Source organism: Vidua macroura, unplaced genomic scaffold (assembly GCF_024509145.1).
Source record: "Vidua macroura isolate BioBank_ID:100142 unplaced genomic scaffold, ASM2450914v1 whyUn_scaffold_232, whole genome shotgun sequence".
NCBI classification, from domain to species: Eukaryota; Metazoa; Chordata; class Aves; order Passeriformes; family Viduidae; genus Vidua; species Vidua macroura.
Window position 1 is genome coordinate 5477 of NW_026530599.1, and position 25591 is coordinate 31067.

The following is a 25591-nucleotide window of genomic DNA, read 5'->3' on the forward strand; positions in this document are numbered from 1 at the left end:
CCCCACCACCCTTCCGGAATAGGCCCCAAAGCCTCGGCCTTTCCCAGCGGCCACAGCCGGGTCGGGAGCGCCGGGAGCGGCCGGGCCGGGGCGGGCGAGGCCGGGGCTGCGCAGGCCCGCGGCTGGAGCGGTGCTTCGCCCATTTCCGGCACCGTCCGCCTTTGCTTCGACATCTTTCGTCAGATACTCGGATATTTCCGGTCTTTTCCGCTCGTGCTTCGGCATCTTTCGATAACTTCCGCCAATACTTCGGCCAGTTCCGTCTCTTTCCGTCAGCGTTCGGCCACCGCCGGTTAACTTCGATCATTTCCGTCACTCTCCGGAGGCCCTTCGGCGATCTCCGCCCACTTCCGTTAACACTTCGGAAATCTCCGTCAATCTCCGCCAGCTTCTGAGGTCACTTCGTCAGCCTCCCTCCGCCCCCGCGATCTCTCGGCTCTCCGCCTCAGGGGGGCGGCGCTTTTAAAATAAATTATTCATGAACCGATCCCACCGTGCTGGAAGCGGGGTTGGGGGTTACGGTCCGACGACGGCGCGTCCCGTGAGGGCTTTACGGAGCAGCCGGCGACTCCCTGCCCCTTCCCCGCTCCTCGCTCGCCTCACGGACCGTGACGGGACTCGTCTCTCCCTTTCTTTCCCGCGCCTCCCCCCTTTTGCCTGTGAGGCGCTTGGTACGCTCCGGCCACGCCCCCTCCGGCGGCTCGCGGGGGCCGAGTCTATATAAGGCGGCGCCGGTGCCTCACAACGCTCAGTCGCGCCTTGAGCGCGGAGCGGCCGGAGCGGAGAAGGGGAAGCTCCGCACCGGGGGCTCTGTGAGGCGCCGGTTCCCGGTTCCCCGGTGGGGTTCAAACTCCCCGCTCCCTCAACCCCTCCGTGAAGGGGTCGGTTCCGAACAGTCGGAGCGGCGCGAGGCCGCGGCCCCACCGGCGCCATGCACGGCGGGCCGCCCTCGGGCGACAGCGCCTGCCCGCTGCGCACCATCAAACGAGTCCAGTTCGGGATCCTCAGCCCCGATGAGATGGTACCGGGGCCGGGGCGGCGCGGACGGAACGCGGGGGCCCGCGGCGGGGAGCGGGGCCGGCGGCTGAGGGCGAGCGGCGGCGGGAAATGGCGCCGGGGGCAGCGAGAGCGGGGGGCGGAGAGGCCCCGTGAGGGCACAGCGCCCCCCCACAGGCCCGGGGGGCTGAAAGGGGGAGAGGGGAGAGCTCGGAGGGGGATTTGGGGGGGGTCCTCAACGGGCTCGGGGACACAAACGAGGTTCGGGGAGGTGTTGGGGTGCCCAGGGAGCCTCTGGGAGAGCATTGGGGTGTCCGAGAGTGGCTCAGAATCCCCTGGCAGCGTTTTGGCGTCCCTAAGAGTGGCTCAGGGAGCCTCGGGAAGAGTTTTGGGGTCCCTGGGGGTGCCCTGGAGGCCTCAGGAAAAGCATTGGGGTGTCCTGGAGGGGTTTTAGGGTGTCCTGGAGGGGCTTTGGGTCTCCGGAGGTGTCTGTGGGGGCCTTGGAAGAGCTTCAGGCTGGCGTGCAGGACACTTGGGGTGCCTGGAGGTTTTTAGGGGAGTTGTGGAAGAGCTTTTAGAGGAGTTTTGGGGCTCCCTGAGAGTCGCTCAGGGAGCCCTGGAGAGGTTTTGGGGGTCCTTGGAAGTTGTTCAGACAGCCCAGGAGGGATTTTGGGGTGATTAAAAGTGTTTGTTGTCACCCGAGGGGGTCACTTGGGGTGCCCCCACCCATTTAGGCTTTTTAAGGGGGACTCGTGGATGAATTTGGAGTTCTCCGGGTGCCTCAGTTTCCCTTTTGCCCCCAGAAACGGATGTCGGTGACCGAGGGGGGCATCAAGTACCCCGAAACCACCGAGGGGGGACGCCCCAAACTGGGGGGGCTCATGGACCCCCGGCAGGGTGTCATTGAGAGGACGGGGCGCTGCCAGACCTGTGCTGGTGAGTTTGGGGGTCCTGAACCCCAAAAATCCTCACGGGGGGGCCCCAAAGTCCCAAATCTTCACAGGGACCCCCTGAGCCTCAAAAGTACCTCACAAGGAGGGTCTTGAACCCCCAAATCTCTCACATGAAAGGCCCTGAACCCCCAAATCTTCACAAGGAGGGGACCCAAAACCCCCTAAAATTCTCCTGGTTTGAGGGGAGGCGTTGTTGGTTTTGGGGTGTCCTTTTTTGTGGGGCTGCCCTTTTTGGGGAGCTCCCCTCATTTTTCCCTCCCCAAATTTCACTTTTTGTTCCACCCATGGGATTTCTTAAGGGAGACTTCAGTATTTTTTTGGGGGGGTTCCCTTATTTTAGGGTTTCTTTTTTGGGGGTGATGTTCCCATTTTTTTGGAGTTTTCCTTTTTGGGGGGGGGTTCCTGTTTTTTGGGGTGCTCCCCTTTTTAAGGGTCTTTTTAGGGCTGTTCCACTCCCACCCCAAAACCCCATTCTGGGGGGGGTTTCCCTCTATCCCAACCCCCCCCAATCCAGTTTTGGGGTGTCCCCCAATCCGATTTTGGGGTGTCCCCAGGGAACATGACGGAGTGTCCGGGCCACTTTGGCCACATCGAGCTGGCCAAGCCCGTGTTCCACGTGGGCTTTTTGGGCAAAACCATGAAAATCCTGCGCTGCGTCTGCTTCTTCTGCTCCAAGCTGCTCGTGGACTCGGTGAGACCCCAAAAAACACCGGGGGACCCCAACAGTTTGGGGGGAGGGGTTGGTTTTGGGCTGGCAATGCCCCAAAAATGGCCCTGTGGTGGCACCTTGGGGACACATCGGGGATGGGGGTTGGTGTTGGGTTTGGGGGATTTTGGGACCGTTTTGGGGGTGTCCAAAGGGAGGTGACAGAGTGAGGGGACATCAAGAAGAGGTGACAAAACTTGGGGACACTGAGGGGAGGTGACAAAATTTGGGGACACTAAAGGGAGGTGACAAAGTTGGGGGATTCCAAGAAGAGGTGACAAAGTTGGGGGACACCGGGAAGAGGTGACAAAATTTGGGGGACACCAAGAAGAGGTGACAAAATCAGGGCACACGTCGAGAGTTGGGGGACACAGAGCTGTCACCTGCTGGGTGGTCTCGGAGGTGCTGAGGGACCACAATGTGACAATTCCAGGTGCCCAAAATCACCTTTTATGACCTCAAAACCACAACGTGACCCCAAAACGGCGTTTTCTGACCCCAAAGTGGCATTTTGTGACCCCAAACCTGCTTTTTTTTTGGGGGGCAGAACAACCCCAAGATCAAGGACATCCTGGGCAAGTCCAAGGGGCAGCCCAAGAAGAGGCTGACCCACGTCTACGACCTGTGCAAGGGCAAGAACATCTGCGAGGGGGGCGAGGAGATGGACCACAAGTTTGGGGTGGAGCAGCCCGAGGGCGACGAGGACCTCACCAAGGAGAAGGTGGGCACCCCAAAATCCCCCTTGGCAGCCCCAAAACTTCTGTTTGTGGCCCCAAAACTTCTGCTTGGGGTCCCTTTTCCCCCTTTTTTTCCATTTTAGGGCCACAGCAGTTGTGGGTTCTACCAGCCGTTCTTGCTACTCTGTTAATGACCCCATTTACAAGTCTGTCACCCCAATAATTCTCTTTTTTTACTTTTTTCTTTCCTTGTTTCACTCCAATAACCTCATTTTTAACCTTATTAGTCCATTTTTCCCGTTTTAGGGCCATGGCGGCTGTGGGAGGTTCCAGCCCCTGTTGCTAACTCCAATAATTCTCCTTTTCAATTTTATTACTCTGTTTTTAATCCAAATTTTTCCCATTTTTCACCCCAATAACCCCATTTTGCCTCTTTTTCTTCCAGTTTTAGGGCCACAGCGGCTGCGGGCACTGCCAGCCTCTGTTGCTGACCCAAATAACCCCACTTTTGACCCCAAAAACCCCATTTTTCACCCCGATAACCCCACTTTTCACCCCAAAAACCCCGTGTTTCACCCCAAAACCACCATGTTTCACCCCGATAACCCAACTTTTGCCCCAATAACCCCATTTTTCACCCCAATAACCCCATTTTTAACCGAGTTTATCCCCATTTTCCCCATTTTTGGACCACAATCCTAAAATACTGCGGGTGGTACCAATCCCTGTTGTTAACCCCAATACTTCCCTGTGTTTCACCCTGATAACCCCATGTTTTCACCCCAATAATTCCCCATGTTTCACCCCAATAACCCCACATTTCACCCCAATAATCCTATTTTTCACCCCAATAACCCCACGTTTCACCCCAATAATATCATTTTCACTCCAATAATCCTATTTTTCACCCCGATAACCCCACTTTTCACCCCAAAAACCCCGTGTTTCACCCCAATAACCCCATTTTTAACTGAATTTATCCCCATTTTCCCCATTTTTGGACCACAATCCTAAAATGCTGCGGGTGGTACCAATCCCTGTTGTTAACCCCAATACTTCCCTGTGTTTCACCCTGATAACCCCATGTTTTCACCCCAATAATTCCCCATGTTTCACCCCAATAACCCCACCTTTCACCCCAATAACCCCATTTTTCACCCCAATAACCCCATTTTTAACTGAGTTTATATCCATTTTCCCCATTTTTGGACCACAGTCCTAAAATGCTGCGGGTGGTACCAATCCCTGTTGTTAACCCCAATGCTTCCCTATGTTTCACCCCAATAATTCCCCATGTTTTCACCCCAATAGTTCCCCATATTTCACCCCGATAAGTCCCCACGTTTTCACCCCAATAATTCCCCATGTTTCACCCCGATAACCCCACATTTCACCCCAGTAATCCTATTTTCACCCTGATAACCGCGTTTCACCCCAATAACCCCACGTTTCACCCCAATAACCCCACATTTCACCCCAATAATCCTATTTTTCACCCCAATAACCCCACGTTTCACCCCAATAATCTCATTTTCACCCCAATAATTCCCATTTTCTCCCCAAAACCCCCGCGTTTCACCCCAAAAACCCCACTTTCCACCCCAAAAACCCCATTTTGCACCCCAATAACCCCGTTTTGCCCCCTTTTCCCCCCGTTCCAGGGCCACGGCGGCTGCGGGCGGTACCAGCCGCGCATCCGCCGCTCGGGGCTGGAGCTCTACGCCGAGTGGAAGCACGTCAACGAGGACTCGCAGGAGAAGAAGATCCTGCTGAGCCCCGAGCGCGTGCACGAGATCTTCAAGCGCATCTCGGACGAGGAGTGCTTCGTGCTGGGCATGGACCCCAAATTCGCCCGGCCCGAGTGGATGGTGTGCACCGTGCTGCCCGTGCCGCCGCTGTCCGTGCGCCCGGCCGTGGTCATGCAGGGCTCTGCCCGCAACCAGGTGGGGTTTGGGGTCATTCTCTGGGGTTTTGGGGTCATTCTGTGGGGTTTTGGGGTAAATCTGTGGGGTTTTGGGGGTGATTGGGGTGGTTTTGGGGGTGATTGGGGTGTTTGGGGCACCGTGCTGCCCGTGCCGCCGCTGTCCGTGCGCCCGGCCGTGGTCATGCAGGGCTCTGCCCGCAACCAGGTGGGGTTTTGGGGTGATTCTGTGGGGTTTTGGGGTCATTCTGTGGGGTTTTGGGGGTGTTTGGGGTGGTTTTGGGGTGATATCGGGGTCCTACGATTGGTATTGGGGTGTTTGGGGTGCTGTGCTGCCCATGCCCCCAGCTGTGGTCACGCAGGGCTCCGCCCACAACCAGGTGGGCACTGGGGCAGCTTTTGGGGGATCCCAGGGTGGGTATTGGGGTCCCTGATGCTTTTTGGGGTCTCCTCACTTCTTGGGGTCCCCATTCTTTGGGTAACCCCATTTTTCTCCCACCCCAAATTCACTCTGCACCTTTCCCATGGCGCTTTGGGCTTTCTCACCTCCCCTTACCAACGTCAGACCCCCTAATTAATTAATTTTGGGGTCACCCCACTAATTTTGGGGCGTCCCTAGGATGACCTGACCCACAAGTTGGCCGACATCGTCAAGATCAACAACCAGCTGCGGCGCAACGAGCAGAACGGGGCGGCCGCGCACGTCATCGCCGAGGACGTCAAGCTGCTGCAGTTCCACGTGGCCACCATGGTGGACAACGAGCTGCCCGGCCTGCCCCGGGTACAGGAGGGGTCACAGCGGGGTTTTGGGGGATCACAGGGGGGTTTGGGGGGGTTACAGATGAGTTTTGGGGTGACACAAGGTGAGGGAAGTTCAGGTGGTGGCCCCAAGTTGCGGCCATGGACGTCAAGCTGCTGGAGGTCCATGTGGCCACCATGGTGGACAACGAGCTGCCCAGGGTCCAGGAGAGTCTGGGGGGTCACAGAGGGGTTTTAGGGGGTCACAGAGGGGTTTTAGGGGGTCACAGAGGGGTTTTAGGGGGTCACAGAGGGGTTTTGGGGTGATACAGGCTTGGGGACAGGACGGTGGTGGCCCCGTGTCGCACTTGTGAACATCAAATTGCTTCAGGTCCATGTGGCCACCATGGTGGACAACGAGCTGCCCACGGTCCAGGAGAGTCTGGGGGTGTCACAGAGGGGTTTTAGGGGGTCACAGAGGGGTTTTGGGGTGTCACAGAGGGGTTTTGGGGTGTCCCAGCTGGGACACAAAGGGGACAAGTGGGGACAGAGCAGCCTAGGGACCCCCTGAGCCCCCCAAAGTCCCAGAAGGAGCTGGGGACATTCCCAGGAGGGATCAATTTGTGTCCCCCGGTGGAGTCTGGATTTTTAGGGTGATTTTGGGGGTTCCAACCCTTCCTGAACCCCAGTTTCTCCTCCCTCAGGCCATGCAGAATTTAGGGGCTCCCCCAAACGTGTTTTGCTCCCCCAAACCCCTCCCTGAACCCTCACAAGAACCCAGGGTGGTCAATTTGTGTCCCCCGGTGGAGTCTGGATTTTTGGGGTGACTTTGGGGGTTCCAACCTGCCCTGACCCCCCCGATTTCTCCTCCCCCAGGCCATGCAGAAGTCGGGGCGCCCCCTGAAGTCCCTGAAGCAGCGGCTGAAGGGGAAGGAGGGTCGGGTTCGGGGCAACCTCATGGGGAAACGCGTGGATTTCTCCGCCCGCACCGTCATCACCCCCGACCCCAACCTGGCCATCGACCAGGTGGGCGTGCCGCGCTCCATCGCCGCCAACATGACCTTCGCCGAGATCGTCACCCCCTTCAACATCGACAGGTGGGCTTTGGGGTGGTTTGTGGGGGATTTATGGGGGGTTGGGATGGATTTATGGGGTTTTGGGATGGATTTATGGGGGTTTGGGGTCGATTTGTGGAGGTTTGGGATGGATTTATGGGGGTTTGGGATGGATTTATGGGGGTTTGGTGTTGGTGTTCCCCCCCTTCATCACCACCAATGTGATTTTTGGTGAGATCGTCACCCCCTTCAACATCAACAGGTGGGCTTTGGGGTGGTTTGTGGGGTTTATAGGGGATTTATGGGGGTTTGGGATGGATTTATGGAGCTTTGGGGTCGATTTGTGGAGGTTTGGGATGGATTTTTGGGGGTTTGGGATGGATTTATGGGGGTTTGGTGTTGGTGTTCCCCCCCTTCATCACCACCAATGTGATCTTTGGTGAGATCATCACCCCCTTCAACATCAACAGGGGGGCTTTGGGATGATTTACAGGGGATTTATGGGGTTTTAGGAAAGATTTATGGGGTTTTGGGAAGGATTTATGGGGTTTTGGGATGGATTTATGGGGGTTTGGGGTGAATTTATGGGGGTTTGGGCTGGATTTATGGGGTTTTAGGATGGTTATCCTCTCCTCCGTCACCATCACTGTAACCTTTGCTGAGATTGTCACCTTCAACGGTGGCTAGAGGAGTTTGGGGAGGATCTGAGGGACTTTGGGGTAGATTTTGGGGCGTTGGGGGTGAATTTGCGGAAGTGTCTGGTGTGGTTGGAGGAGTCTGGGGGAGTTCAGGGAGATTTAAGGGTTAAGGGTGTTAAATTAAAGGGATTTTGGGGGGATTTGGGGGATTTTAGGACAGCTGTGGGGCAGTTTTGGGATGATTTAGGAACATTCAGGGAGCTTTGGGGTGGTTTTGGGGTCATTGGGGGGTTTGGGATGGACACAGGGATATGGAGGAGGGCGTTAGGATTATTTTGAGTCAATCCCAATAACCGAAAACCACCCCAAACACCCTTTAAACCCCACTGATCCTTCTCAAGGTGACTCTTGAGAGCTGTGAGGTGAATCCCTGACCCCCAAAATCCCCTGAATTGACCCCAAAAACCCCGCAGGCTGCAGGAGCTGGTGCGCAGGGGGAACAGTCAGTACCCGGGGGCCAAGTACATCATCAGGGACAACGGGGACAGGATCGACCTCCGCTTCCACCCCAAACCCAGCGACCTCCACCTGCAGATCGGGTACAAGGTCAGCACCCCAAAACCCCAACACTCACAGCGAGGATCCCAAAAACCTGAGGGACACCAAAAACTGGGCGTGGAACCCACGACTGCGGGGCGTGATTGTTGGTTTGGGGGTTCAGAGCTCTGGGGTTTGGGTCAGTCCTTGATTTTGGGGTTCAAAGCTGTGGGTTTGGAGGTGAACCCCTGATTTTGGGGTTCAGAGCTCTGGATTTGGGGCTCAATCCCTGATTTTGGGGTTCAGAGCTCTGGATTTGGGGTTCAAAGCTGTGGGTTTGGATTTAAATCCCTGATTTTGGGGTTCAGAGCTCTGGGGTTTGGGTCAATCCCTGATTTTGAGGTTTAGAGCTCTGGATTTGGGGTTCAATCCCCGATTTTGGGGTTCCCAGCTCTAGATTTGGGGTTCAATCCATAATTTTGGGATCTAAATTTTAGATGTTGGGTTCAATCCAAAATTTTGGTTTCAAATCTCTGAAATTTGAGATTCAATCCTCAGTTTTGGCTTCCACCACCAGCAGGGAGTGAATTTAACCCCAAACCCCTCATTCCTCACTCTGACCCCACCATTTTTGGGGGAAAGATGTCATTTTTGGGGTGTCCCCCATTTTTGGGGTGTCCCCCTGACTCTTGGGGGGGCTTTGGGGACAGGTGGAGCGTCACATGTGCGACGGCGACATCGTCATCTTCAACCGGCAGCCCACCCTGCACAAGATGTCCATGATGGGTCACAGGGTCAGGATCCTGCCCTGGTCCACCTTCCGCCTGAATCTGAGGTAAAACACCCCAAAAACCCAAAATTAACCCTAAAATTAACCCCAAATTCTGCCCTGGTCCACCTTCCGTCTGAATCTGAGGTAAAACACCCCAAAAACCCAAAATTAACCCTAAAATTAACCCCAAATTCTGCCCTGGTCCACCTTCCGCCTGAATCTGAGGTAAAACACCCCAAAAACCCCAAAATTAACCCTAAAATCAACCCCAAATTCTGCCCTGGTCCACCTTCCGCCTGAATCTGAGATAAAACACCCCAAAAACCCCAAAATTGATCCCAAATCTTGCCCTGGTCCACGTTTTGAAATGAGATGAACGTGTCCCTGCCGTGTCCCTGATGTCCCCACAGTGTCACCACGCCCTACAACGCCGACTTTGACGATGACGAGATGAACCTGCCCCGTGTCCCCACAGTGTCACAGTGTCCCCAATGTCCCTGATGTCCCCTCCATGTCCCTGATGTCCCCCTGTCCCCACAGTGTCCCTGAGATCCCTGATGTCCCCCTGTCCCCACAATGTCCCAGTGTCCTCAATGTCCCTGATGTCCCCTCGATGTCCCCAATGTCCCAGTGTCCCCACAATGTCCCTGAGATCCCTGATGTCCCAGTGTCCCTACAATGTCCCCTCAGCGTCACCATGCCCTACAACGCTTTGATGGCGACGAGATGAACCTGCCCCGTGTCCCCACAATGTCCCACTGTCCCCACAATGTCTCCGATGTCCCCACAGTGTCCCAGTGTCCCCACAATGTCCCAGTGTCCTCAATGTCCCTGATGTCCCCTCAATGTCCCCTCAGTGTCACTGCACCCTACAATGCCGACTTGGATGGCGTTGAGATGAACCTGCCCAGGTCCCTGCCATGACCCCAATGTCCCTGAGATCCCTGATGTCCCTGATGTCCCCCCGTCCCCACAATGTCCCAGTGTCCCCAATGTCCTTGACGTCCCCTCGATGTCCCCTCAGTGTCACCACGCCCTACAACGCCGACTTTGACGGCGACGAGATGAACCTGCACCTGCCGCAGTCGCTGGAGACGCGGGCGGAGATCCAGGAGCTGGCCATGGTGCCCAGGATGATCGTCACGCCCCAGAGCAACCGGCCCGTCATGGGCATCGTGCAGGACACGCTGACGGCCGTGCGCAAGTTCACCAAGAGGGACGTCTTCCTGGAGAGGGTCGGTTTTGGGGCCATTTTGGGCGTGTTTAGGTTGATTTGAAACAATTTGGGGTTGGTTTGGGGTGATGGTGGTTTTGGGGTGATGGACGGTGGTTTTGGGGTGATGGACGGTGGTTTTGGGGTGATGGATGGTGGTTTTGGGGTGGTTTCTGGTGGTTTTGGGGTGGTTTCTGGTGCCGTTGCGTTGGACGCGCTGACGGCCGTGCGCGAGTTCACCAAGAGGGATGTCTTCCTGGAGAGGGTCGGTTTTGGGGGGGATTTTGGGAGTTTTGGCGTTGTTTAGGGTGATTTGAGATGATTTAGGGTTGGTTTGAGGTGGTTTGGGGTGGTTTAAGGTGAGATCAGGTGGTTTTGGGGAGGTTTAGGTGGTTTTGCTCAGGACACGATGATGGCCACGCACAAGTTCACCAAGAGGAACATCTTCCTTAAGACTGTTTGGTCTGGGGGGATTTTGGGGACTTTTAGGGCATTTTTAGGATATTTTGGGATCTCTATGGGGTTTCCTTGATTGATGACATTTTTGGGGTGTCCCTCAGGGTGTGCTGATCACCCTGCTGACGTTCCTGTCCACGTGGAATGGGAAGCTGCCCTAATCCCCCATCCTGAAGGAGACTTTGGGGCATTTTTAGGATGTTTTGGGATCTCCGTGGGTTCTCCTGGATTGATGACGGTTTTGGGGTGTCCCTCAGGGCGAGGTGATGAACCTGCTGATGTTCCTGTCCACGTGGGACGGCAAGGTGCCCCAGCCGGCCATCCTGAAGCCGCGGCCGCTCTGGACAGGGAAGCAGATCTTCTCCCTGATTATCCCCGGCCACATCAACTGCATCCGCACCCACAGCACCCACCCCGACGACGAGGACAGCGGCCCCTACAAGCACATCTCCCCCGGGGACACCAAGGTGGGGGCATCCGAGGAGCTCTAGGGGGGCTTGGTGGGGTGGGAAGGTGATCTGAGGGGGCTTTGGTGGGACCTGAGGGAGCTTTGGGGTGGTTTGGTGGTCTTTTGGTGGGATCTGAGGGAGTTTGGGATGGTCTGAGGTGCTTTTGGTAGAACTTGAGGAGCTCTAGGGGGGCTTGGTGGGGTGGGAAGGTGATCTGAGGGGGCTTTGGTGGGATCTGAGGGAGCTTTGGGGTGGTTTGATGGGGTTTTGGTGGGATCTGAGGGAGCTTTGGGATGGTTTGATGGGGTTTTGGTGGGATCTGAGGGAGCTTGGGGTGGTTTGATGGGTTTTTTGGGATCTGAGGGAGTTTGGGGTGGTCTGAGGGGCTTTTGGTGGGACTTGAGGAGCTCTAGGGGGGCTTGGTGACATGCAGAGTTGTTTTGAGGGGACTTTGGTGGGGTCTGAGGGTGATTTAGGGTGGCCTGAGGGGGCTTGGGATGTTCTGAGGGGGCTTTGGTGGGACCTGCTCTGGTCTAGGAGAGCTTTGTAGACTTTGAGGTGATCTGGGGTTGTTTTTGGGGTGCTCCAGGTGGGTTTTGGGGTTTTTTTTTGGATCTTTGAGGTCCTGACCCCGTTCTTTGCATGTCCCCAGGTGATCGTGGAGAACGGGGAGCTCATCATGGGCATCCTGTGCAAGAAGTCCCTGGGGACGTCGGCCGGGTCCCTGGTGCACATCTCCTACCTGGAGATGGGCCACGACACCACGCGCCTCTTCTACAGCAACATCCAGACCGTCATCAATAACTGGCTGCTCATCGAGGGTCAGTGTGGTCCTAGGGGACTCCTGTGGGGCTGGGGACCTTCCTGGTGGCATCTAATGGGGGTTTGGTCACCTGGGGATCTTCTCAGGTCCCAACTTGGTGGAGCCGTGGGACTCTTGGACCCCATTCTTGAGGTCCTGGTGGTCCTTGGACCCCTTTTTTGGGGACTGGAGGGACCATGGGGGGCTGGGGACCTTCTTGGTGGCATCTAATGGGGGTTTGGTCACCTGGGGATCTTTTCAGGTCCCAACTTGGTGGAGCCCTTGGGCTCTCTTAGACTCCATTTTTGAGGTTCTGGTGGTCCTTGGACCCCTTTTTTGGGGACAAGGAGAACTCAGGAATTTTGGGGGAGCATCCCGACCCCATTTTCGTCCCTAAAGGACCTCATTGTCCCCATGTCCTCCTTTTGTCCTACAGCCTGACCAGAACCTGTCCCAGGGTTGGTTTTTTGGGGTGAGGGGTTGGAGATGACCCCGAATTTGGGGGAGGGATCCCCCTGAACCCCAAATGTCCCCCTCAGGTCACACCATCGGCATCGGGGACTCCATTGCTGACGCCAAGACCTACCAGGACATCCAGAACACCATCAAGAAGGCCAAGCAGGATGTCATCGAGGTGGGACTGCGGGGAGTTTCCTGGGAATTTGGGGAATTCCACAAGGGCTTTGGGGCGGTTCCTGGAGGATCTCAGGGGCTTTGGGGCAGTTCCTGGAGGATCTCAGGGGGTTTGGGGCGGTTCCTGGAGGATCTCAGGGGCTTTGGGGCAGTTCCTGGAGGATCTCAGGGGGTTTGGGGTGGTTCCTGGAGGATCTCAGGGGCTTTGGGGCAGTTCCTGGAGGATCTCAGAAGGTTTGGGGAGGTTGGAACCTCCTGGAGGTTCCTGTGGAGTTTTTCTGAGTTTTTTGGGATTTTTATGAGGTTCTTGAGATGGTTTTGGGCACCAGGAGGTCTAAGACCAACATCTCCCAGGTTTGGGGGGTTCCAGAAGGTCTTGGGGTGCTCCATACGGGGTTTGGGGAGGTTCCTGGTGGATCTCATGGGATTTTGGTTGGTTCTTGTGGAGTTTTTTGGGTTTCTTGAGATTCTCAGGTGGTTTTGGCCATCAAGAGGTTTCAGGGCTCCCTGCTGACCCTTTTGGGGTGGTTTTTGGGGTCTCCAGGTGATCGAGAAGGCCCACAACAACGAGCTGGAGCCCACCCCGGGCAACACCTTGCGCCAGACCTTTGAGAACCAGGTGAACCGGATCCTCAACGACGCCCGTGACAAGACCGGCTCCTCTGCCCAGAAATCCCTCTCCGAGTACAACAACTTCAAATCCATGGTGGTCTCGGGGGCCAAGGGCTCCAAGATCAACATCTCCCAGGTTTGGGGGGTTCCAGAAGATCTTGGGAGGCTCCATGTGGGGTTTGGGGTGGTTCCTGTAGGATCTCAGGGGGTTTGGGGCAGTTCCTGTAGGATCTCAGGAGGTTTGGGGGGGTTCCTGGAGGATCTCAGGGGCTTTGGGGCAGTTCCTGGAGGATCTCAGAAGGTTTGGGGCTGTTCCTGGAGAATCAGGAGGTTTGGGGCAGTTCCTGTAGGGTCTCAGGAGGTTTGGGGCAGTTCCTGGAGGATCTCAGGAGGTTTGGGGTGGTTCCTGGAGAATCAGGTTTGGGGCAGTTCCTGGAGGATCTCAGGAGGTTTGGGGCAGTTCCTGTAGGGTCTCAGGAGGTTTGGGGGCAGTTCCTGTAGGATCTCAGAAGGTTTGGGGCGGTTCCTGGAGGATCTCAGGAGGTTGGGGCAGTTCCTGGAGGATCTCAGGAGGTTCCTGTGGAGTTCTATGGAGTTTTCTTGGGTTTTCTTGAGCTTCCGAGGTGATTTTGGGATGTGTCCCCAACGTCCCTGCCCGGTGTCCCCTCAGGTGATCGCGGTGGTGGGGCAGCAGAACGTGGAGGGCAAGCGGATCCCGTTCGGCTTCAAGCACCGGACGCTGCCGCACTTCATCAAGGACGACTACGGCCCCGAGAGCCGCGGCTTCGTGGAGAACTCCTACCTGGCCGGCCTCACCCCCACCGAGTTCTTCTTCCACGCCATGGGCGGCCGCGAGGGCCTCATCGACACGGCCGTGAAGACGGCTGAGACCGGTCAGTGTCCCCAGAACGTCACCGTGGGCCTTTCAGGAATCCAGAATTCCACCCACGTGGCCTTCAGGACCCCAAAATCCCAGTGTGGAAACCCTGAGGGCCCTAAAACCCTCCCCAGATACCTCCAGGATCCCCAAACCCTCCCCAGATGCCTCCAGGATCCCCAAACCCTCCCCAGATGCCTCCTGGAGATCCCCAAACCCTCCCCAGATGCCTCCAGGATCCCCAAACCCTCCCCAGATGCCTCCAGGATCCCCAACCCCTCCCCAGATGCCTCCTGGAGGCCCCAAACCCTCCCCAGATGCCTCCAGGATCCCCAAACCCTCCCCAGATGCCTCCAGGATCCCCAAACCCTCCCCAGATGCCTCCTGGAGGCCCCAAACCGTCCCCAGATGCCTCCTGGAGATCTCCAAACCCTCCCCAGATGCCTCCTGACCCCTCCCCACCCCTCAGGGTACATCCAGCGGCGGCTGATCAAGTCCATGGAGTCGGTGATGGTCAAGTACGATGCCACCGTCAGGAACTCCATCAACCAGGTGGTGCAGCTGCGCTACGGCGAGGACGGGCTGGCCGGCGAGAGCGTCGAGTTCCAGAACCTGGCCACCCTCAAACCCTCCAACAAGGCCTTCGAGAAGAAGTGAGAGACACGGGGGACACAGGGGGGACACGGCCCGGGGCAGGGCGTGGTCGTGGGAGGGGTCAATGGCCCCTGTTGGGGTCATTGAAGGGCTCATTTCAGGAGTTGGGGACGTCTTGGGGTCTTCAAAGGAGTTGGAGACATCTTGGGGTCTTCAGATTGGGGTTGGGAACATTTTGGGGTCTTCAAATGGGAGTTGGGAACATTTTGGGGTCTTCAAGTGGCTCCTCCCAAACCTGGGTGACATTTTGATGTCCCCAACCTCTTCCACCCCTAACATTGGTGTCCCCAACCTTCTCCTACCCAACACGGACCAACATTTTTGATGTCCCCAGGCTTGTCCAGCCTGACGCGGGTGACACTTTGGTGTCCCCTGGATGTCCCTGAGGTGTCCCCGTGTCCCCGCAGGTTCAAGTTCGACTACACCAACGAGCGGGCGCTGCGCCGGACGCTGCAGGAGGAGCTGGTCAAGGACATCCTGTCCAACGCCCACATCCAGAACGAGCTGGAGCGCGAGTTCGACCGCATGCGCGAGGACAGGGAGGTCCTCAGGGTCATCTTCCCCACCGGGGACAGCAAGGTGACACCAAAATGCATCCCAAGAACATCTGGGACACCCCAAAACCCAACCGGGACACCCCAAAACCCAACCAGGACACCCCAAAACCCAACCGGGACACCCCAAAACCCAACTGAGATACCCCAAAACCCAACCGGGACACCCCAAAACCCAACCGGGACACCCCAAAACCCAACCGAGATACCCCAAAACCCAACCGGGACACCCCAAAACCCAACCGGGACACCCCAAAACCCAACCAAGATACCCCAAAACCCAACCGAGATACCCCAAAACCCAACTGGAATACCCCAAAACCCAACCGAGATACCCCAAAACCCAACCAGGACACCCCAAAACCCAACCGGGACACCCCAAAACCCAACCGGGACACTCCAAAACCCAACCAAGATACCCCAAAACCCAACTGAGATACCCCAAAACCCAACTGGAATACCCCAAAACCCAACTGAGATACCCCAAAACCCAACCGGGACACCCCAAAACCCAACTGAGATACCCCAAAACCCAACCGACATACCCCAAAACCCAACTGGAATCACCCAAAACCCCAAATTCCAACCAGGACATCTCAAAACCTCCTCGAAATCCAACCAGGGCACCCTAAAAACTCCCCAAAATCCCAGGACACCCCAAAATCCATGCAGATCATCCCAAATTCCTTTTTTTGGGGTGTATGGAGCACCTCAGGGTCATCTTCCCCACTGGGGACAGCAAGGTGACACCAAAATGCACCCCGAAAACACCTGGGACACCCCAAAAGCCAACCAAGATGCCCCAAAACCCAACTGAGATACCCCAAAATCCAACCAAGATGCCCCATTCTTGGGCTCTGACTCCCTGTATTTGGGGTTCTTCCCCCATTTTGGGGTGCTGATCCCATTTTTGACCCCTGACCCCCCATTTTTGACCCCTGACCCCCCGTTTTTGGGGTTCTTCTCCCCCCAGGTGGTCCTCCCCTGTAACCTGCTCCGCATGATCTGGAACGCGCAGAAGATCTTCCACATCAACTCCCGGCTGCCCTCGGACCTGCACCCGGTCAAGGTGGTGGAGGGTGAGTGGGGCATGGGTCTGGGGTCCCTCTGGAAGGTTCTGGAGGTCCTTGAGTCCCTCAGGAAGCTGTGATGGGTTTGGGGTCCCTCAGGAATGTTTTAGAGGTCCTTGAATCCCTCAGGAATGTTCTGGAGATCCTTCAGTCCCTCAGGAAGCTGTGATGGGTTTGGGGTCCCTCAGGAAGGTTCTTGAGGTCCTTGAGTCCTTAAGGAAGGTTCTGGAGGTCCTTGAGTCACTCAGGAAGCTGTGATGGGTTTGGGGTCCTTCAGGAAAGTTCTGGAGATCCTTGAGTCCCTCCAGAAGGTTCTGGAGATCCTTGAGTCCCTCAGGAAGGTTCTGGAGGCCCTTGAGTCCCTCGGGAATGTTCTGGAGGTCCATGAATCCCTCAGGAATGTTCTGGAGGCCCTTGAGTCCCTCGGGCAGCTGTGATGGGTTTGGGGACCCCCAGGGCCGTTCTGGCCGCCCTCGGTAGCCCCCTGTGACCGCGCTGTCCCCTCAGGGGTGAAGGAGCTGAGCCGCAAGCTGGTGATCGTCAACGGGGAGGACCCCCTGAGCCGGCAGGCGCAGGAGAACGCGACGCTGCTCTTCAACATCCACCTGCGCTCCACGCTCTGCAGCCGCCGCATGGTGGAGGAGTTCCGGCTCAGCGGGGAGGCCTTCGACTGGCTGCTGGGGGAGATCGAGTCCAAGTTCAACCAGGCCATCGTGAGAACGGGATTTGGGGTCGTTCTTGGGGGATTTGGGGTCACTTCTGGGGTTTTGAGGGGGTTTGGGGTCAGATCTTGGGGTTTGGGATCATCTCTGGAGGTGCCTTGGATTGGCTGCTGGGGGAGATCAAGTCCAAGTTCAACCAGGTCATTGTGAGAACGGGCTTTGGGGGATTTGGGATCATTCTGGGGGGATTTGGGGTCAGATCTTGGGGTGCCTTGGATTGGCTGCTGGGGGAGATAGAGTCCAAGTTCAACCAGGCCATCGTGAGAACGGGATTTGGGGGCTTTGGGGTCGTTCTTGGGGGCTTTGAGGTCGTTCTGGGGGGATTTTGGTTCACTTCTGGGGTTTTGAGGGGGTTTAGGGTCAGGGTTTGGGGTTTGGGGTCAGATCTGGAGCTACTTTGGAGTGGCTGCTGGGGGAGATCGAGTCCAAGTTCAACCAGGCCATCGTGAGAACGGGATTTGGGGTTATTCTTGAGGTTTGGGGTCACTCTGGGGTTTGGTGACCCCGCTGTGACGTTCCCCTGTCCCCGTGTCCCCTCAGGCCCACCCCGGTGAGATGGTTTGGGGTCACTCTGGGGTTGTGACATTCTGCTGTCCCCGTGTCCCCTCAGGCCCACCCCGGTGAGATGGTGGGGCGCGCTGGCCGCGCAGTCCCTGGGCGAGCCGGCCACGCAGATGACCCTCAACACCTTCCACTACGCGGGGGTGTCGGCCAAGAACGTCACCCTGGGCGTGCCCCGCCTCAAGGAGCTCATCAACATCTCCAAGAAGCCCAAGACGCCGTCGCTCACCGTGTTCCTGCTGGGCCAGAGCGCCCGCGACGCCGAGCGCGCCAAGGTGGCACCTGGGGACACGCTGGGGACAGCAGCCGGGGGTCTGGGGGTGCTTTGTGTCCTCACAGCCTTGCGGTGGCCCTGTGGGTTTGTGTCACCTCTTTGACCCCACAGCCCCACGGTGGTCCTGTGGGTTTGTGTCACCTCCTTGTCCCCTCAGCCCTGTGGTGGCTCCATGGCTTCATGTCCCCGTGGTGGCCCTGTGGGTTTGTGTCACCTCTGTGTCCCCATGGCTTCCATGTTCCCATGTCCCTGTCCCCTCAGGACATCCTGTGCCACCTGGAGCAGAGCACACCCCCTGTCCCCAATGTCCCCATGTCCCCTGACTGTCCCCAATGTCCCCTTCATGTCCCCAGTGTCCCCTGATTGTCCCCAATGTCCCCAGGACATCCTGTGCTGCCTGGAGCACACCACACCCAATGTCCCCAATGTCCCCTGACTGTCCCCTCCATGTCCCCAGGACATCCTGTGCCACCTGGAGCACACCACACCCAATGTCCCCAATGTCCCCTGACTGTCCCCAATGTCCCCAGGACATCCTGTGCCGCCTGGAGCACACCACGCTGCGCAAGGTGACGGCCAACACCGCCATCTACTACGACCCCAACCCTCAGAGCACGGTGGTGGCCGAGGACCAGGAGTGGGTCAACGTCTACTACGAGATGCCCGACTTCGACGTCAGCCGCATCTCGCCGTGGCTGCTGCGCGTCGAGCTCGACCGCAAGCACATGACCGACCGCAAGCTCACCATGGAGCAGATCGCCGAGAAGATCAACGCCGGTGGGTGGGCTGGGCGCGGGATTTGGGGGGGGGTTGAGGTAGTTTGGAGGAAGTTTGGGGGTGTTTGAGGGACTTGGAGGGGGGTTGAGGTGACTTAGATGAGATTTGAGGGCATCCGAGCAGCTTTTGGGGGGCCTGGAGGGCCTTTGAGGTGACCTGGATGAGCTTTGAGGACATCTGAGGAACTTTTGGGGACTTAGGGGTGAGTCTGGAAGGGCTTTTGAGGGACTTGGAGGGGCTTTGAGGTGACCTGGATGAGCTTTGAGGGCATCTGAGGAGCTTTCTGTGGGTTTCTGGTGACCCTCGAAGGCATCTGAGAGCTCTTCAAGGAGTTCTGGGTGAGCCTGGAGGAGCTTTGGGGTGATCTGGGTGAGCTTTGGGAGTTCCTGGCAGATCTTTGAGGAGACCCCGGAGGTCCCCTGGGTGCCGTGACCTTGGAGGTGACCCCGTCCCCACCCCGTGTCCCCTCCCAGGCTTTGGTGACGACCTCAACTGCATCTTCAACGACGACAACGCCGAGAAGCTGGTGCTGCGCATCCGCATCATGAACAGCGACGAGAACAAGATGCAGGAGGTGGGCAGGGACCTGGGGACACCTCAGGGGACACCTCAGGGGACACCTGGGGTGGCCTGGGCGTCACCTGTGCCCCACCGTGTCCCCAGGAGGAGGAGGTGGTGGACAAGATGGACGACGACGTCTTCCTGCGCTGCATCGAGTCCAACATGCTGACGGACATGACCCTGCAGGGCATCGAGCAGATCAGCAAGGTGGGGACACCTGGGGGGGCTTGGGGACACCTGGTGGGGTCCATGAAGGGATGGGAGGTCTCCAGGGATACCTGCAGAACTCCATGGTGACCTTCAGAAGGTTCCAGGAGACCTTTAGAAGGTCCAGGATGGTTCCTGGTGACACCTGTGGGTACCTGAGAAGGTCTTTGGGTACCACCAGGTGCTCTGAGGGTTCAAGATCTCCAGGTAGATCTTGAGGAGCATCAGGAGCTCTCCATGGAGACTTCTAGGAGGTTCCAAGAGACCTTTAGAAGATACAGGTCACCCATGGTGACACCACGGTGACACCTGTCCCCACCTGCCCAGGTGTACATGCACCTGCCGCAGACGGACAACAAGAAGAAGATCATCATCACCGAGGACGGGGAGTTCAAGGCTCTCCAGGAGTGGATCCTGGAGACCGACGGCGTCAGCCTCATGCGGGTGCTGAGCGAGAAGGACGTGGACCCCGTGCGCACGACCTCCAACGACATCGTGGAGATCTTCACCGTGAGTCACCTGGGCTGGGGACACACCTGGGGGCTGAGGGACACACCTGGGGGTGAGGGACACACCTGGGGCTCGTGGTGAAGATCTTCACCTGGGGAGTCAGGGACACACCTGGGGTGTGAGGGGACACCTGGGGTGTGAGGGGACACCTGGGGGGTGAGGGGACACCTAGGCTGGGGTTTGGAGGACATCATGGTCCTCATGGTGCATGATCTCCAACGACATCATGGAGATCTTCACCGTGAGTCACCTGGGCTGGGGACACACCTGGGTCCCCAGGTAATGGGATTTCCTACCCCCTGGATTTTGGGAATTCCCAAAGCCATGGATCTCAGGAATTCCCAACCCCTGGATTTTGGGGTTTCCCATGCCCTGGATTTCGGGAATTCCCACGCCCTGGATTTCGGGATTTCCCACTCCCTGGATTTTGGGAATTCCCACGCCCTGGATTTCGGGATTTCCCATTCCCTGCATTTTGGGAATTCCTACGCCCTGGATTTTGGGATTTCCCACGCCCTGGATTTCGGGAATTCCCACGCCCTGGATTTCGGGGTTTCCCATTCCCTGGATTTTGGGAATTCCCACTCCCTGGATTTCGGGAATTCCCACTCCCTGGATTTCGGGGTTTCCCACGCCCTGCATTTTGGGAATTCCCACCCTGGATTTCGGGGTTTCCCACGCCCTGGGTTTGGGATGCGCAGGTGTTGGGGATCGAGGCGGTGCGGAAGGCGCTGGAGCGGGAGCTCTACCACGTCATCTCCTTCGACGGCTCCTACGTCAACTACCGGCACCTGGCGCTGCTGTGCGACACCATGACCTCGCGGGGACACCTGATGGCCATCACCCGGCACGGCGTCAACCGCCAGGACACCGGGCCCCTCATGAAGTGCTCCTTCGAGGAGACGGTGCGGGAGCGGGAACGGGGGATTGGGAATCGGGGGTTGGGGCGGGAGTGGGATTTGGGAATGGGGGATTGGGGTGGGGACGGGGTTTGGGAATGGGGATTGGGGTGAGAATGGGGATTGGGGTGAGAATGGGGTTTGGGAACGGGGAGTGGGGTGGGGACGGGGTTTGGGAATGGGGATTGGGGTGGGAATGGGGATTGGGGTGAGAATGGGGTTTGGGAACGGGGAGTGGGAATGGGGGATTGGGTTGGGGACGGGGTTTGGGAATGGGGGATTGGGTTGGGGACGGGGTTTGGGAATGGGGGATTGGGTTGGGGACGGGGTTTGGGAATGGGGGATTGGGTTGGGGACGGGGTTTGGGAATGGGGGATTGGGGTGGGGACGGGGTTTGGGAATGGGGATTGGGGTGGGAATGGGGTGGGGTGGGATTGGGGTGGGGATAGGGTGGGATGGGAATGGGGTTTGGGAATCGGGGATTGGGGTGGGGATAGGGTGGGGATGGGGATTGGGAATGGGAGATGGAGGTGGGAATGGGGGATTGGAGTGGGAATGGTGTGGGAACAGGAATTGGGGTGGAAATGGGGTTTGGGAATGGGGGATTGGGGTGGGAACAGGAATTGGAATGAGGCATTGGGGTGAGAATGGGGATTGGGATGGGAATGGGATTTGGGAATTGGGGTGGGAATGGGGATTAATGGGTGGGAGTGGAGATGGGGTGGGAGAAGGTTTTGGGATGGGAATGGGGTGGGAATGGGGTTGGGAATGAGAATTGGGGTCTGGGAATGGGGTTTAGGAGCTGGGAACGGGGGATTCTGTGGGCATTTCACAGGATTTGGGGTTCAAGAGGGACATTTAAAGGTTGAAGCTGATTTTGGGGTGTCCCCTCGCTCAGGTCGACGTCCTGATGGAGGCAGCTGCCCACGGGGAGAGTGACCCCATGAAGGGCGTGTCCGAGAACATCATGCTGGGCCAGCTGGCCCCGGCCGGCACCGGCTGCTTCGATCTCCTGCTGGACGCCGAGAAGTGCAAGCACGGCATGGAGATCCCCAGCGCCCTGCCCGGCCTCGGCGTCGGCGGCCGTGAGTCCCCAAAACCCTAGGGACACCCCCCCAAAAATGGGGACACCCCCCCGAAAATGGGGACACCCCTGGGAATGGTGGCCGGGTTCCTCCAGGAGCAGCTGGGGATGCCCCAAGGGTGGTGGCACAAAGACCTTCAAGGTCATGGTGGTCATTGGCCAGTTCTGGGTGTCCCATGGCAAGAGGGGGCAGCCTCAGATTTTGGGGTCCACGCAGATTTTGGGGTACACCAGGACTGGATCCTACAAGGGAGGAGTTAGGGTTGTGGCAGTGGTGACATGAAGACCCCCAGTGTCACCGTGGCCACCGCCGTGTCCCAGCTCTGGTCACTTGGTGTCCCCCAGATGTTGATATCTCCCAGATTCTGGGGTTCCCCAGATGTTGATGTCCCCCAGATGATGGGGTCACCCCCAGATTTTGGGGGTCCATGGGGGAGGAGGGGACACCCCAAGGGTGGTGGTGACACAAAGACCCCCGATGTCACCGTGGCCACCACCATGTCCCAGCTGTGGTCACTTGGTGTCCCCCCGATGTTGATGTCCCCCATATTTTGGGGTTCTCCCCGGTTTTGGGGTGCCCCTGACCCCGCTCTCTCCGCAGCCACCGGGATGTTCTTCGGCTCGGCCCCCAGCCCCATGGGGGGGATGTCCCCGGCCATGACCCCCTGGAACCAGGGGGCCACCCCGGCCTACGGCGCCTGGTCGCCCAGCGTGGGTGCGTTGGGGCACTGGGACGGACTGGGATGGACTGGGAGGGGTTCTCGGGGGGTCTGGGGCAAAATGGGGGTCACTGGGATGGCTGTGGGGGGGAATTTGGGGTGAACTGGGGATGATGAGGGTTCCCCTGACCCCTTTTCCCCCACAGGCAGCGGGATGGGGCTGGGTTGTGTTTAAGGGGTGCTTTTGGGGTCTCAGGTTCTGTTTTGGGGCTGGTTTTGGGGTCTCGGGTTGTGTTTTGGGGTCCTCCTGACCCCCTTTTCCCCCAGAGGCAGTGGGATGGGGCCGGGTTGTGTTTAAGGGGTGGTTTTGGGGTCCCAGGCTGATTCTGGGGTCCTGGGCTGTATTTGAGGGTGGTTTTGGGGTCCTGGGCTGGATTTGGGGTCCCCCTGACCCCCTTTTCCCCCACAGGCAGCGGGATGACCCCGGGCGGGGCCGGGTTCTCCCCCAGCGCCGCCTCCGACGCCTCCGGCTTCAGCCCCGGCTACTCCCCGGCCTGGTCACCCACGCCCGGCTCGCCGGGGTCACCCGGCCCCTCCAGCCCCTACATCCCCTCCCCCGGTGAGTACGGCCCCAAAAACACCCCTAAACACCCCAAAATACCCTGAAAATAACCCAAAACACCCATAAAACACCCTGTAATATCTAACAACACCCCAAAACACACTGAAACACCCTAAAATAACCGAAAACACCCATAAAACACCCTGTAACACCCCAAAACACACTGAAACACCCTAAAATAACCCAAAATAACCCAAAACACCCATAAAACACTCTGTAACACCTAACAACACCCCAAAACTCATTGAAATGTCCTAAAATAACCCAAAACACCCTGTAACACCTAACAACACCCCGAAACATACTGAAACACCCTAAAATAACCCAAAACAACCCAAAACACCCTGTAACACCTAACAACACCCCAAAACACACTGAAACACCCTAAAATAACCCAAAACACCCATAAAACACCCTGTAACACCTAACAACACACTGAAACACACTGAAACGTCCTAAAATAACCCAAAATAACCCAAAACACTCACAAAACACCCTGTAACACCTAACAACACCCCAAAACTCATTGAAACACTCTAATACACCCTAAAATACCTCTAGAATAACCCGTAATACTTGTAAAACACCCTGTAACCTCTAACACCACCCCAAAACTCATTGAAACACCCCAAACCAGCCTCGTAACACCCCCTCACTGAGCCCCACGACACCCGAACAGCACCTCAAAGGGACCCCCAACACCCCCACAACACCAACAGCCCCACAACACCTGAACAACACCTCAAAGGGCCCTACAACATCCAAACAACACCTCAGAGGGCCCTACAACACCTCCACAACACCCAAACAGCGCCTCACAGGGCCCCACATCTCTCTACAACACCCCAACCACCCTCCCCAGCACCCTCCTGACCCCCGTGTCCCCTCTCCGCAGGTGGGGCCATGTCCCCCAGCTACAGCCCAACGTCCCCCGCCTACGAGCCGCGGTCGCCGGGGGGCTACACCCCACAGAGCCCCAGCTACAGCCCCACTTCTCCCAGCTACAGCCCCACCTCACCCAGCTACAGCCCCACATCGCCCAACTACAGCCCCACCTCGCCCAGTTACAGCCCCACCTCTCCCAGTTACAGCCCGACCTCGCCCAGTTACAGCCCAACCTCGCCCAGTTACAGCCCCACGTCCCCGAGCTACAGCCCGACCTCCCCCAGCTACAGCCCCACCTCGCCCAGCTACAGCCCGACCTCGCCCAGTTACAGCCCGACCTCTCCCAGTTACAGCCCCACCTCCCCCAGTTACAGCCCCACCTCGCCGAGCTACAGCCCCACCTCTCCCAGTTACAGCCCCACTTCTCCCAGTTACAGCCCGACCTCACCCAGTTACAGCCCGACCTCTCCCAGTTACAGCCCCACCTCACCCAACTACAGCCCGACCAGCCCCAACTACACCCCGACCTCTCCCAGTTACAGCCCCACCTCTCCCAGTTACAGCCCCACCAGCCCCAACTACACCCCGACCTCGCCCAACTACAGCCCCACCTCACCCAGTTACAGCCCCACTTCCCCCAGTTACAGCCCCACCTCTCCCAGTTACTCCCCGTCCAGCCCCCGCTACACCCCGCAGTCGCCCACCTACACCCCCAGCAGCCCCAGTTACAGCCCCAGCAGTCCCAGTTACAGCCCCACGTCCCCCAAGTACACCCCGACCAGCCCCAGCTACAGCCCCAGCTCCCCCGAGTACACCCCGACCTCGCCCAAGTACAGCCCCACGTCCCCCAAGTACAGCCCCACCTCGCCCAAGTACAGCCCCACCTCGCCCACCTACAGCCCCACCACGCCCAAGTACAGCCCCACCTCGCCCACCTACAGCCCCACCTCGCCCGTCTACACCCCGACGTCGCCCAAGTACAGCCCCACCTCGCCCACCTACAGCCCCACCTCGCCCAAGTACAGCCCCACGTCGCCCACCTACAGCCCCACCTCGCCCAAGGGCTCCACGTACAGCCCCACGTCCCCCGGCTACAGCCCCACGTCGCCGACCTACAGCCTCACCAGCCCGGCCATCAGCCCCGACGACAGCGACGACGACAACTGAGGGGCGGCCTGTGGGGACGGGGGTGTCACCCCCCAAAACCCCCGCCCCAGGCCGTGGGGGTGACCCCCAGCTCGACACGGGGTCGGGGTTGTTGTCGCTCCCCAACACCCCCACCTCGATACGGGGACGGGGTTGTTGTCACCCCCAAACCCCGCAGGCCGTGGGGGTGACCCCAAAATTGATTTGGGGATGCGGTGGTTGTCACCCCCCAAACCCCCACAGGGATACGGGGTCGGGAGTGTCACCCCCTGAACCCCCAGATTCTGATGGGCTCGGGGTTGTTGTCACCCCCAAACCCCACAGGCCTCGGGGGTGACCCCAAAATTGACACGGGAGCGGTGGCGTCACCC

At 58.0% G+C, this 25591-nt stretch overlaps 1 protein-coding gene across 1 annotated transcript; it reads left to right on the forward strand.

The window, feature by feature from the left end:
* On the forward strand, window positions 1-25330 carry LOC128802971 (DNA-directed RNA polymerase II subunit RPB1-like). The gene is given in 30 exon segments (XM_053969533.1): window positions 1-1021; window positions 1800-1932; window positions 2504-2640; window positions 3203-3376; window positions 4994-5275; window positions 5873-6034; window positions 6868-7088; window positions 8158-8290; window positions 8932-9056; window positions 10018-10228; window positions 10920-11129; window positions 11764-11932; window positions 12453-12547; window positions 13091-13294; window positions 13829-14051; window positions 14505-14688; window positions 15097-15268; window positions 16217-16322; window positions 16821-17026; window positions 17646-17666; window positions 17668-17871; window positions 18401-18647; window positions 19121-19221; window positions 19311-19415; window positions 19743-19925; window positions 20627-20830; window positions 21723-21909; window positions 22510-22623; window positions 23037-23186; window positions 24085-25330. Coding segments are annotated over 30 exon segments (5910 nt in total). The 5' UTR covers window positions 1-931; the 3' UTR covers window positions 25242-25330.
* Window positions 25331-25591: the final 261 nt, after the last annotated feature.